Genomic DNA, 15,197 nt, shown 5'->3' on the forward strand with positions numbered 1-15,197 from the left:
ATAGGTTATATTGCTAGCAATGTGACAAATGCTTAAAAAAAACGGGTCAACTTTTTCATACAATTTTGCGTATTAAATAGTCATGGGTGATTCCTTTATAACTTCTATATTTATTTTGTCTTTTAAATTCTGCATTTTTTTTAATGCGTAAATACACATTTTTTTTTATTAAATATACACACGTCAAGATACATTGTGTGCGTAAGTATATAGAACACTGATAAAAAAAAAACGAGTTAGCTAATTTGACAGCAGACAAAAAGTTGACCCGTTTTTAAGACTCTATGCTCTATGTATATAATCTAAATTGAACTGTAATTAAATGAATAATTAACGAGCCGAATGTAAAAAGTAGACAAATTAATAATTGATCCGACCATGGAAATCAGGATTTGTTGAAACTATCAGAAATAATACAGAAATACTCTCTAAAAAACTACACAATCGAACATAGAACCTATTCTTTTTTCGAAGCCGGTTAATTAAATTAATAACAAATTAAATATTATATATATATATATATATATATATATTAAACAACTTAGAATGACAAACAAGCTGACGGCCCACTTGATGGGAAGTGGTAACCGTCGCCTATAGACATGAGCAGTACCATGGACATAACAGAGTATACTGTTTCGTCCATTATACCTCCCATGCATTGCCATTCCTGAGGACTCAGGTGTTATACCTCTGTACCCTGTAAATTCACGTCATATCCCACCCTTCAAACCGAAACACAGCCATGCAAATACAACTGCTTCACGGTTGAAACGAATGGGGCAGAGGTACCCAAACAATCGACTTTTGTACAAAGTCTCCCTCTGGTAAAACTGTTGCAACGCGTGGCAACTGTTAGCAAAACCCGCCCTAGGGAGAAGCTTATGTTAAAAGGTGATTGGACATCACCGGGTCAGCGGACTGTCTTATGATCGGATCAGTTGCTAAATTCTATTGGAATAAGATTTGTTCTTAATTCGAAGTCACACAGAGATGAATGCTATTGCAAATCACAAAAGTGGCCATTTTAGACCACAACGCTTATCATTAGTATACCTACTGATAAATGTACTCGGCCGGGGAATGGGGAAAACCATTTTTATTAAACCTAGATAAACAAGGTTTTCCACACAGCTGTGGGTTCTTCAAAAAAGGGATAAAGAGGTCACTTCAGAGTCGAAAACGCACAAGTAATGCCTTTGGTATTGCAAGCGTTCATAGGTTTCGGTAACTGTTTACCATCAGGCAGGCCGTATGCTTGCCACCTCAGTGGTATTTTTTTTTTCTTTTATTTTATACAAAAATCCACAGCTCTCAAAAAACAACTTACATGCTAAGTCTCTTATGAATACAGCCAATAACGGATTTTATTTATACAAACAAAAATTTTGATTCCAAAGCGAGTTTTTTTTTTTAATGGATGATAATGGAATAGTGACCCCACCCGCGCTGTCAGTATACACCGGCGGGGCACCAGTGAGGGATGACAGGTGAGGATGAAAGCAGGTCAGTTAGCCCATCGTGATGAATTCCACTAGAATTAGCCACGATGGTTTCCAGGGGGAACCACTTGGAGGTCGACCTGATAGGGTAATATTGCTAGCAATAAGGTAGTTAGGCCCCATTACTAACAATTCCTTTCTCCCCTCCAAAGCGAGTTAGCCAAGTTAGAGTGGGTGTATGCAAGTAATATAAGCACAAACACAAACTGACCGGGGGGAAAAGGATTGTTAGTAATGGAGACAGAATCCCATTGCTAGCAATATACCCAACCAGGTCGACCTCCTTGCGGTTCCCCCTGGAAACTATCATGGTTAATTCCTGATGAATTCATCACGATGGGCTAACTGGCCTGTTTTCATTCTCATCTATCACCCTTCACTGGTGCTCCGCCAGCGTATCCCGTCAGTGCAGGCGAGGTTACCATACCATTTTCACCCATCAAAAAAAAAAACATAAACTGACCAATGAAAAGTGGTAATCCTTACCTACATACAGACATGAACAGCGTCACAAAAAATGTCCCGCTGGTAAACTAAAATTTTCTATCGGCGTCAATGTAACTACATTGGTACGAAATAACATATCATGTCCAACGAAATTGGGTCGAGAATGCAATCGATTGAAAGTATAGCGCGGCACGGCGGTCTGACCCCATTTCTTTATTGCATTTATTTATTTAATACTTTATTGTACACACCAATTGTACATTAAAGTATGACAGAGGTAATCAAATGTACAAAGGCGAGCTGAACTCTAATAGAGTTCTCTTCCAGCAACACCCAAAGTGGAGAGGAGCATCAATGTCAGCGGGTAGAGAGGTGTACAATATTATGACAATTTTTAAACAAAGGAACTAGACAAACTTATTTATATATTCTTTATTGCACAATAAAACTTTGTACAAGTGGTAAGCATAATGCCATATGGTATTCTCTACCAGCTAACCATTAGGTACTTGTAAAAACAGAAAGCGTACGAAGGGCAGATGTGGTGAAAAATATGTGACATAATTATAGCAACACGCTGAAATAATTATACATAATAATACATAGGAAATACACATATAACACATAAATACTACTTATATTAATAATAAATTAAGTAGTCATACTAATATATATGAAATATATACACACATATACACATACATATATATACATACGTATATACACATATATACACATACAAACGTACACATATACACAGACTTCTTTTAAAAATATGCTTATTGGGTGCTCTGCGTAGGTATATATATATATACTTCAATTTTGGAAAACCCAGTTATTTTGATTTAAAAACCAAACTACAGCACGGACTTTGATTAAATTTCTACGGAACGAATCTGTAAATAAACGGAATTTTCTAAATCAATTTACAACTGACGTAGTTAGGGGGGAAGGGATTGTTAGTTATGAGGACTGCCTGTCCCATTGCTAGCTATATACCCTGTCAGTTGTGGCCCCCCCTAGAAACCATCATGCTAAATGCCAAATGCATCCATTATGATGGGCTAACTGACCTGCCTTTTCATTCTCACCTATCATCCATCACTGGTGCTCTGCCAGCGTATATCGTTAGCGCAGACGGGGTTACCATTCCTTTATCATTCACTAAAAAAAACTGACGTACTCATGAGGTTACAAACATAAGGAAAAATACAACTGAATTGAATACATCCTTTTAGAAGTCGGTTGAAGTCATGATTAATCAGTAGGTATTATCATCTAAGGTGACAAGAGCTCTGGACATTGCAAACTAAACAAGCATATGGCCCAACTATGCTTATGCCCAAAAAGTGTTTGCAGATTTTGTAACAATGAGGAAGAAACGCCGCAGCACTGAATGTGTCGCTGTAGCCCACTCGTACATACACGATATATCTCTTTTGGAAAACACACTCTGTATCCTGAGGAGATAAAAACATCGCTGCAAAGAACATCTTAAAATTCCTATCACTAATAGGAATTAGCAGCGAACTTGAAAAAGGGGCGACTTATCCAAATGCAAAATTCGCTTTTCTTATGAAAAAAAAAAGTTAATAATCCGAATTGTGATGTTTGTAACACATTGGATGATGTTCACCATACGATATCCGAATGTACGTAATACAAAACACAAAGGCAAGTATTGATACAGTAATATAGTCTCAATAGACGGGAGATTGGTTTGTTTTCAAATATATACGCAGAGCCACACTCCGGAATGGCGAAATCTTTAATTACTATATTTTTGTATCGATAATTCCCTTTATCAAAATAGACTACTAATATATTATGTATTATTTATTTATGTATCAAGTATGTGAGTTGTATTTTATAAAATTAGGGCACGATGAGGCCGACATATTCTTATACGATAAAAGCCTCTAAATAAAAAAGATTAAAAAAAAAGGGGGGCGACCACAAAAGATCATGGAAGGATCGCAGTGTTACAGGTTTTTCTGTCTGAAAAAGTCAGTCTTTCAATAATAATAATATTCTAAGACATTGCTTATTAATTCAACTTCCAGCAGCAGTATTTCCGAACCGATACGACAACATTACCTTCAAGAAAAGAGTATATTCCTTTTTAAAAGGCCCAGCAGCACACCTGCAATGCCGCTGGTGTTGTGGGTGATCATGGGCGACGGTAGTCACTTACCATCAGGTGAGCCGCATGCTCGTTTGCCCCCTGTGTTGTAAAAAAAATCTTTTCATGGCGAGATCTCTTTAGTATGTAAACATATTTTGCGAACCCTACTCTTTACGGTTCCCACCTAACCTGTTCATATTTTAATCATCGTCATATCAGCCTGTTATCATTAACTTTCCACTGCTGAACATAACCTGAATTGCCTATGCATGCAGGCATATTCCTTAAGGGGGGTTTTCCAGTAGTTGCCACACTTGGCAGTCTGTTTGGCAACCGCAGTTAGGCTTTGGTGATTTTTTAAGATGATAACCTTGCCTGCGCTATCGGTTTATGCTGGCGGGATACCAGTTATGGGTGATAGGTGAGGATGAAAAGGCAGGTCCGTTAACTCATTATGACGAATTTCACTAAAATTAACCACGATAGCTTCCAAGGGGAACCGCGTGGTGGTTGACTTAATAAGATGTATTGCTAGTAATGGGGAGATTAGACCCCATTACTAACAATCCCTTTCCCAATCCCCGGATTTGGTGATGTTTCAAAAGGAACGTTGCTGCCCATCCCTCGACTATTTAGCTTCCCTAGTCGCCTCTTACGACACTTACTGGAAAGGAAGGCGTGGATCATTCTATATCGGAACCATATGACGACTTCCGTAGCATGTAAATTTTGTTTTTGTAATCCCAATATCTCCACGATTCCTAACACGTATGTATTTTATCATATTATAAATATCAAATCCATAAATTTTTATTTATATTCATAATTAAATACAATAAACAAATAATACAAAATAAAATATTTAAAACAAACATCGATTATTTTGCCAAACTGTTTTTTACAGCTTTGCGACCTTCAGTGACTCTTTGCAGAAGCTTGTCCAGGGGGTCACGACCCACACTTTTTTTTTTGATAGCTGAAAATGGTACGGTAACCTCGCCTGCGCTAACGGGATACGCTGGCGGAGCACCAGTGAAGGGTGATAGATGAGAATGAAAACGGGCCAGTTAGCCCGTCATGATGAATTCATCAGGAATTAACCATGACAGTTTCCAGGGAGAACCGCGAGGAGGTCAACCTGGTTGGGTATATTGCTAGCAATGGGATTCCCAGTCTCCATTACTAACAATCCCTTTCCCCCCTACGATGCACACTTTGAAAAACACTGATCTAAGATATCATTTGGATAACTCAATTGTATCTAAGTATATACATACATACATCTATGTTTTAATCGCTATAATCAAGTCCGGTTTGCTTTTGTATTATGTTTTGAATTACAGTCTGTTTACGGCATGCACACAGCAATGTCGTGATATATAATTATATATATTTATAATATATAACAACTGTGCTTTAATATAGTTTTTATTGTTATTTATGTGTACACAGGTTTTTATGTGAATGTAAATACTAAGACATGTATCTGCGTACGTTGACGTTATTACTCTGTGGTAAGACCTTTTTAAATTTTGTTTTTCGAATGTTCTTAGTTGAATCGTGTGACGTGTATACGGCCAGTTATTATCGAATTCGTAAGACTTGTTTATAAATATTGTAAAAAAAAATTATTGATAAAGTTTTCCTCTGCACGATCCGTCTCTTTTTTTTTTTCAAGTAGTAAATTAATTACATTGATAAATAAACAATCTGAACTCTGAAGTTTTATCAAAATATCAGTGTTTAAAATAAATAAATTGTGAAATTAATAAGGTTCTTGGATTATTTGATTGTATTTTTTTACACGAATAGCATTTTTTTTTACATAATGCACCACGAAACCCTCCTTATTATTAATGAAACTTACACTTGTAAATCTTTTGTATCAGTCAGATTCAAACTGACAGCCATTGGGATTTTAAATGTAGTGTTTATTATAAAATAGTAGCCTCACCTTTACCAGAGGGAGACTTTGTACAAAAGTCGATTGCTTGGGTACCTCTGTCCCATTCGTGTTTCTACCGCGAAGCAGTTGTGTTTGCATGGCTGTGTTTCGGTTTGAAGGGTGGGATATGGCGTGAATTTACAGGGTACAGAGGAATAACACCAGAGTCCTCAGGAATGGCAACGCATGGGGGGTATCATGGGCGAAACAGTATACTCTGTTATGTCCATGGTACTGCTCATGTCTATAGGCGATGGTTACCACTTTCCATCAGGTGGGCCGTCAGCTTGTTTGCCATTCTAAGTTGTATAAAAAAAAAGCCTCGTTTGCGTTTTCAGTATACTGTGACGAAATATCAGTCGTTAAAGATATAATAAGGCGGGGTTGCTATATTCTTTTAGGAATATACGCTTTCGGGTCGACCCCACGCGGTCCCTTCTGGAAACCATCGTGCTAAATTCTAAGTTCATTACGATGGGCAAACTGACCTGTCTTTTCATTCTCACTTATCACCTCTCACTGGTACCCTGCCGGTGTATACCGTTAGCACGGGCGGGGTCTACCATTTCATTGTCATCCGTTAAAAAAAAATTGTCCACTGCTGTTTATAGGCCTCCCCCTATTGGGGAATTTTGCCAGTAGATACATAGATAGATACTCTTTATTGTTTCCTCCATAAGATTACAATAGTAAACTTATTATAAATTACAAGAAATAATCACAGTGAGAAAACAATGGGCGACCTTATCGCTTAAAGCAGTAGTTGCCATGCTTGGTAGATGGGAAACCGCAGTTAAAGTGATGTTTAAAAAGGGACACTGCTGTCCATCTCTCGACCTATTGAACTATAACGCTTTCTATTAATAATAAAGATCTGGAAAAACCACACTGCAATCGGTATTTCCCAGAAGTGACGTAAATAGTTGACACATGTGTCATGACATGACATTACACTCATGAATGGATATTTCTACATCTAAATTTTCAAGATGGCGTACAATGTAATAATAACAACAATCAAAAGTTTATTTGCCAGATATTTCTGGCAATTAAACTATATTTTCTCAAACATGCTTGGAAATGTGAGCATTATTTTGAAAATCTTCTTCGAGATATATCAAAATTGCCGTATTAGCCAGATACATGCGGGCAGCGGCCGGCAAAAGTTGTATGAAAATCCATATCTGTCGTGTTTTGCGGCCAGATAAATTACTATGTAAACTCATATCTGTCCTGTAATTTAAAAATGGAATGACCTTTTACTTCGAAACATGGCTACCAAGGAGGTAACTAATAAAAGGTTTTATTTAAATTTCGAACTGGCTGGCAAATAGAAAGCTGTTTATTGAAAAAAAAAATAGGAATATTATGGCGCGTGAAAAATTATTATTGTTCATTATTCATCATTGAACTTAAAAAATAAAATGGTGTTTTTGATTTCCGCGCATTGTTTGAGAAAAGTACTATTTCTCAAACATGCTTGGAAATTTGAGCATTATTTTGACAACCTTCTTCAAGATAAATCGAACTTGCGGTACTGGTCGAGCAGCGGCTGGCAAAAGTTGTATGAAAATCCATGTCTGTCGTGTTAAGCGGCCAAATAAATTACTATGTAAAATCATATTTGTCGTGTAATTTTAAAATGGAACGATCTTCTACTCCGCAACATGGCGATCAAAGAGGTAACTTATCAAAGGTTTAATTTAAATTTCGAACTGGCTTGCACATAGAAAGCTGTTTAGTGAAAAAAGAAATAATACTTTGGCGCGTAAAAAACTATTGTTCGTCAACTTCGTCATTGGTTTTAAATACTTTTGTATTTGACAAAATGTGTTCAAGTGAAGACAATGAGTGTAATGAAATTATTTTAACGCCACCTGAAATTCAAGAGGCAGTAAGAGCCGTAGTAGAAAACTTGTTGCCGCCAAAATCTAAAGAAAAATATTTGAAAATCTATGAAAATTTTGTTCAATGGAAGAATGAAAGAAAATCGAAATCTTTATCCGAAAATGTTTTTCTGGCTCATTTCGGCAAACTCGCCAAGAAAGTGAAGCCTACAACGCTTTGGGTCATCTATTCAATGCTAAAATGCACAATTTTAATGAAACATAATGAACTCATGTATGTGTGCCTCGGCAACGCCTCGGCCCACCTTTGCACGTTGGTCCATCAATGCCTCAGTTACTGGCCGCTGCAGTAATGTACTATTAGTTACTTACATAATTCGTAATTAGTCACGACTCAAAATTATCATTTAGACAATATTATGATTACTTAGATGCAAAAGCAAATAGAACTTTGCGGTTTATCTTTAGAACAATTAGACCTTTGAATAACTCGCAAACTATTTTGTCACACCATACATCAGTAGTTAGAAGTTCACTTGAGTACTGTTCTGTTATTTGGTCTCCCTTCTATCAGAACCACGAAACAGTATACTCTGTTATGTCCATGGTCTATAGGCGACGGTTATCGCTTTCCATCAGGTGGGCTGTCAGCTTGTTTGCCATTCTAAGTTGCATAAAAAATAAACAATATACAAAAGACTCCAATCTTTTCCCTTTATAATAAATAACTTAGTATAGCGTAAAATGTTTATACACTAGCTTTTACCTGTGATTTCGTCGGTGTGACCGCGATTATGTTTACTGACCAGGATTAAAAGTACCTATCTAAATTCTATAGTAATTGGCTTAATTCATTAAGAACTACGGAACCCTCGGCCTATGAGTTCAACTCGAATTTATTGGGGGGAAAGGAATTGTTAGTAATGGAGACTGAGTATCCCATTGCTAGCAATATACCCAACCAGGTCGACTTCCTCGTGGTTCTCCTTGGAACTTATCATGGTTAATTCCTGATGAATTCATCATGATGGGCTAACTGGCCTGTTTTCATTCTCATCTATTACCCTTCACTGGTGCTCCGCCAGCGTATCCCGTTACCGCAGGCGGAGTTACCGTTACCATACTATTTTCACCCATAAAAAAAAAACTCGAATTTATTTAATCCCTTTCAGCTATGCCGTTGACTGTTACGAACGTCGCTGCAGAGGAGTCGCACTTAGACAGGTTAGTGTACCGTTAAATTTCTTAAATGAATTTCAAATCATCTTTATTTAAATAGTCTACAAGGACTTTTAAATCGATTATACTCTGTTATGTCCATGATACTGCTCATGTCTATAGGCGACGGTTACCACTTTCCATCAGGTGGGCCGTCATCTTGATTGCCATTCTGAGTTGTATAAAATAAAAAAAAATTGACTTCTCTGAAGACTGGAAACCTAAAGTTCACCGCAATTATAAATGTTACTTGTTGAAAATGACCAATTTCAATTTTCCTTCTCAATTCGGTTGTATTGTTTTTTTTGGCCATGTGGTTCCAGCATAGAATGGACCACTCCTTCCATTCCCGTGGGTGTCGTAAGAGGCAACTAAGGGAACTTAATGGTCGAACAGGGTCCCTCTTAAAACCAAAGTAACTGCGATTACCAACCCACCTGCCAAGCGTGGCAACTACTAACAAAACCCCCCTATAGGGGGAGGCCTATGTTCAACAGTGGACAGTTAATGGCTGTAATAGTTATGCTATATATTAATAATTTTTAATAATCCGCAGATATCTACTGGAGTTTGAACAAAGTGCAATAAACAGACATAAAAGGGCAACATGTCGGTATGTAGAAATTATACCCCAAATGCATCTTCATTATCTTCTTTTCAAAATTGGGTAAAAATGTCATTGCATCCCCGCCTATGCTATTGGTATACATTACCAGTGAGCAATGATAGGTGAGGATGAAATCAGAACAGTTGGTGATGATTACATCAAAAATCAACAACAATGAATACCAAAGATGACCCGCATAGAGGTCAAACTCACAAAGTATATTGCTAATCATGAGACCGTTACTCCTTGTCACCAACAATCTCTTCTCTTCGTCTCACACTTCGTCATTTCTATCACTACAAAGCAACACTCTCCCACGGGGGGAAAAGGATTGTCAGCAATGGAGTTTGACAGCCCCATTGCTAGCAATATACCTTAATAGGTCGACCTCCACGTGGTTCCCCCTGGAAACCATCGTGAACAATTCTTGTTGAATTCGTCACGATGGGCTAACTGACCTGCTTCATCCTCACCTATCATTCTTCACTGGTGCCCCGTCGGTGTATACCGATAGTACAGGTGGGGCTACCATTCCATTATCATCCATTTAAAAAAAAAAACACTCTCCCACTTCTGGACATGGGGATATTGCCCTAAAACGACATCGTCCCAGATATCTTGGCCGAGTGTTCTTTTTTTAAGATTTTGTTTTCTTAACAGAGGGAGATAGTACAAATGTCTGCTTTTGGACCTCTGTTCCACTCTTGTTTCCGCTGTTAAACAATTATTCTTGCATGGCTGTGTTTCGGTTTAGAGTGTAGGAAATGACAGAGAAACTATTGAGAGGTTCTGGGAGTCAAAGGCGCCCCATCCACATGTAAATATTAATCTATTGGAGGGCCAGTGTGAAGATATTTATCGCATTACCATGGCCCGAAGTCATGATGACTTTGTCTTTCCTTCATAGTGGCTCTGTATAGGGTGCTTCTCGTGGTATAGCTCTACGTGGGTTTCTCTATTTAGAAAAAAAGCCAAAGGGAGATTTTGTACAAAAGTCGATTGCTTGAGTACCTCTGTCCCATTAGTGTTTCAACCGTGAAGCAGTTGTGTTTGCATGGCTGTGTTTCGGTTTGAGGGTGGGATATATAAAAAAAAATAAGCTACAAACAATTTAGAAGTTAAACAACTTAGACCAGTGATATTCATGGTGCTGTTCATGTCTATAAACGATAGTTACTTAGGCATCCATTTTAAGATCATGTTTTCCATTATCTTAAAAATAGTTATTTAAATATTACTTTATTACATAATAACAGTAATAATTTATTTTATAAATAATATAATTAAACTTACCCAGAAATGATCAATGGCAATGTCGCGACGGCACGTGCATCGGCTTCGACGGCAAGTGTGACGGCGTCGTCGACTGTCCGGACGGCAGCGACGAGACGCACCCGCTCTGTAGAAGCAGCCGGTTAGTACTGCTTAACACATGTTTAATGTAACTAATGACGGCGTCATGTCGTCGTACACTGCGACGGCAAGTATGACGGCGTCGTCGACTGTCCGGACGGCGGCGACGAGACGCACCCGCTCTGTAGAAGCAGCCGGTTAGTACTGCTCAACACATGTTTAATGTAACTAATGACGGCGTCATGTCGTCGTACACTGCGACGGCAAGTGTGACGGCGTCGTCGACTGTCCGGACGGCAGCGACGAGACTATTCCTTATGTAACACCAGAGACTAGTGCGTCTGAGCATAGTTATTTGTATATTTTCATGTTCAGATGTCAGAGCAACTGGTTCCGGTGCACGTACGGCGCATGCGTGGACGGGACTGCGCCGTGCAATGGCGTGCAAGACTGCGCGGACAACTCGGACGAGCTGCATCCGCTCTGCAGGAACGAAAGCCGACCAGTCAAGTAAATATACTCGTGAATACCACTATGCAACATACACTGTGTCATTTAATTCTAAAATAAACATAGCATTATACTATGGGTACTTTTTCTTCTTTGATTTCCACTCCTATCGGAGGTTGGACAACATAAGAGCAATTCTAATTTTTGAAGCTGCCTCTTTGAAGAGCGAGGTGGTGCTGCAGGCAGACCACTCCCGCAAGTTCTTCAGCCAGGAGTGATGTCTTCTCCCAGCACTTCTTTTACCAGCAATCTTGCCTTAAATGACCTCACCCACTTACCCATCTAACTCTACATACTAACTCACTCACTGAAATATATAAATTGTAAATCCATACTTGATAGTTTCTTCAAATGCCTCAATGGGGAACACGTCTCTCTTGGAGATCAATGCGACGGTGTTCGCCACTGCTCGGACGGGTCTGATGAGACAGTGCAATCATGCGCTGCCCAAACCTGCCCCCCGTACCTGTTCCAGTGTGCGTATGGTGCCTGCGCCGACCGCGGTGCCGACTGTAATGGGGTATGGTATTTGCAACTTCATTTTACAACATGGAATGGCAAATTCGCTGATAGGGAGGAAAAAGATTGCTAGTAATGGCGTCTAACTGACCTATTGCCAGCCATATACTCCATCAGGTCGACCTCCACCTGATTCCCCCCGGAAACCATCGTGGTTAATTCTAGTGGAATTCATCATGATGGGCTAACTTGACCTGCTTTCATTGTCACCTATCATCCCTCACTGATGCCTCGTCAGCGTTATCCGATAGCGCAGGCGGGGTTACCATTCCATTATCACCCATTAAAAAAAATAGGTTGATGATCCATTTAATGAAAAGCACAAATCACCACCTATAAACATGAACATAGTGAACACCATAGAATGCACTACAATGCTCTCGTACTCCACGCGCGTTGCCAATCCTTAGGACTGTATGGTTTCTGTACCCTGCAATTTTACTGCCATATAACACAGCCATGCAAAAACAACTGCTTTCTAGCAGAAAATAAGTGGAATGCAGATGACTAGTGACTTGATAAACCAATTTTCATATTCCAACAACACATTTGAAATCGTCGATCCATTTATCAGCCCCTATTAGTAGCAAAATCTACATTGCGTTTCCTTCTACGAGATCTTCCTTCCCGATCATTTCATCATCATCATCATATCAGGTTTTAGCTGTCCACTGCTGAACATACGCTTTCCACTTGGGAGGTTTTGCCAGTCGTTGCCACACTTCGCAGGCGGATTGGCAACTATTATTAGGCTTTATAGATGTTTTAAAAGGGACACTGTTGCCCATCCCTCGCCTTCCCTTAGTCGCCTCTTACGACACCCACGGGAAAGGGAGGGGTAGCCTATTCTATGGCGGTATCACACGGCATTTATTTGTCGACCACAAATAAAGATAAGTACATACTTACTTAAAATTTTTAGGTACAGGAATGCGCGGACGGTTCAGACGAATCCGAAGAACTGTGCAACAGAATTGTGGCCAATACTGATACCAATGCAGATGATAACAGCAGCAAAGAAGACAAGGAGAAGTTAGTATTAAATTGTTAGCATTTAGCAAACAAAACGAAAGAACCGTGGTAGCTTAATTGGAAAACGTTACATTACGGTTCAGATATCCAAAATCGAACCCTAGCCTAAAGGTTAAAATTAATGTTTTAAATTCATGTTTGAATACCTAATTTCAAAATAATTGTCTCTTGTTTTGAGCTCCAGAAGAGCACGTATGTGAAATTGTTGTCCGATAGGCCAGGTCACAAATTTTATTGGAGTACACTATCCCGATTTGTAGACTATAAAGAATGTGGGTTTGAAACTGGTCGATGCCAAAAACTGTGTGTCATAATGTAAAATTACCAGCTAAATCTCCAAGGATCGTTATAACAGGTCGCGTCTCTTTATGAATCCGCGTTACGCATACTGGATTCTAACACGCTCGGTGAAATCTGGCCACGTCGAGTGTTACGTTCACCACAAGGGCATCAGTTGACAAATGTCTCTAACTGTCCCGTTAATCTTAGATATTTATTTTTATTCTTTTTTTCTTCAGGAATATCTCTCAACCAGGCGTTTGCATCTTACCCCCGTACCCAGCTAATGGAAGATACACAGTTATGAACGCTCCCACCGGCTCCCCAGGACAATCTTCAGACTTGTACCTCCTAAATGTAACCTGCCACGAAGGGTACGGATTGCTTGGAGATAGCAATGTATACTGCTACCTGGGGTATTGGACTCCTGAACAGTTACCAACTTGTCGCCGTAAGTACATTGATAAAATATTGTAACAAACCTTATAAAACTCGTCATATCCTGTTCCCGTAGAAGTTTGAGGAAATCCTATATTAGTGGTAATGTTACTTACTCATGTTTAACTAAATCTAAGGAAGGCCAAGGGATGACCAGCAGCGTTCCTCTCAAATCGTCTCCAATGCCTAACTGCGGTTTCTAATCCATCTGTCAAGCGTGGCAACTACTGGCAAAACTTTCCAAAGGGAGTTAAGGGCCGATATGATGACGATGACTTAAGAATAGCAGCGTATAAGGGGTACGACATAGTGCATCTACATGGGAGTCCCGTGTAGACAATAACCGACTCATAGGACGGTTAGCACTTTCCATCAAGTAGACCGTCAGTTTGTTTGCCATTCCAAGACAAAAAATCTTAATGCCTAAAGGGTGCCTATATCTTCTATATTGTTTCTAGATGTTTCTATAATATTTATAAACAAGAGCATCCAGTTGTAGTATTAAAGATTATACTTTACCACTAGCGTATTAAAGACTATTTTCCGGGGTAAGTATATATATAATACTCTCAGACGTGTTTTAGTGAAGATTTGCTTGGATCATAGGGTGGACAGACCAGACAATTCTTGGGTGGACCCTAACCACCTGCCCTCGCTTAAATATATCTATATATCTAGAAAAAGTTTCCTGCTGTTTCACGTAATAACAGTTGTATCTCTCTTTTGCAACTTGAAGGCTACTGCCGCCTGCCGCCGGAGCCAACCATCGAGTACTGGTGCGTAGTGGCGAACGGTGCTGTGGAAGGTCGCCGGGCCTGCGCCGAGCGCGAACCGCACGGTACCGTGGTGAGGACGCAGTGCAAGGATGGTCACTATGGACAACCACCCACCATCACGTGTTCAGATGGAGCCTGGGACCACCACGCGCGATGCTCACCAGCTCCTCAGAATGGCACCAACATTACCATATTAGTTAAGGATAAAATTGAAGTCCATATAAGTAACATCCAGTATTCTTCAAGTGTGACCGAGCAGAATGAGGTAGATGATGATTATGGTATTGATGAAGGTAATTGGAGAATCGGTGAAGCTGATGTTAAACCTGAAAATGGTGATATAACTTTAAAAATCAATAATAGTACGTTAATTATAGATAATGACAATAATGTACACTTTAAACAATGAGTTTGATGGTAGGTGACGTTTGTGACTTTGAAAGGACGTCACTTTTAAGGTCGCGACCGTAAAATGGTCATAAATGACAACTTTGTGATAAGTTATATAACACAGTGTATCGATTTATTAAATTATTTCTTTACGTTATTTTTAATTTACTTTCTTCTGTCGAGTTCAATTATAACATATAGTCAACTAG

General features: G+C 39.1%; 1 protein-coding gene across 2 annotated transcripts; it reads left to right on the forward strand.

Annotated features, from left to right (window-relative positions):
- Window positions 1-5,401: 5,401 nt before the first annotated feature.
- On the forward strand, window positions 5,402-15,145 carry LOC113513664 (modular serine protease-like). Of its 2 annotated transcripts, XM_052898539.1 has the most exons (9): window positions 5,402-5,588; window positions 9,039-9,090; window positions 9,641-9,697; window positions 10,989-11,105; window positions 11,420-11,554; window positions 11,897-12,074; window positions 12,996-13,105; window positions 13,624-13,835; window positions 14,559-15,145. In XM_052898539.1, the coding sequence occupies exons 1-9, from the start codon at window positions 5,555-5,557 to the stop codon at window positions 15,005-15,007; spliced, it is 1,344 nt and encodes a 447-aa protein (XP_052754499.1). In that variant the 5' UTR covers window positions 5,402-5,554; the 3' UTR covers window positions 15,008-15,145. The 2 variants fall into 2 exon arrangements, with proteins under 2 accessions (XP_052754499.1, XP_052754505.1); XM_052898545.1 differs by lacking the exon at window positions 9,641-9,697 and having other exon boundaries at window positions 5,403-5,588.
- The last annotated feature ends 52 nt before the right edge of the window (window positions 15,146-15,197 follow it).

The sequence above is a fragment of the Galleria mellonella genome, unplaced genomic scaffold (genome assembly GCF_026898425.1).
Source record: "Galleria mellonella isolate WM207_F2 unplaced genomic scaffold, CSIRO_AGI_GalMel_v1 utg121, whole genome shotgun sequence".
Classification (NCBI taxonomy): Eukaryota; Metazoa; Arthropoda; class Insecta; order Lepidoptera; family Pyralidae; genus Galleria; species Galleria mellonella.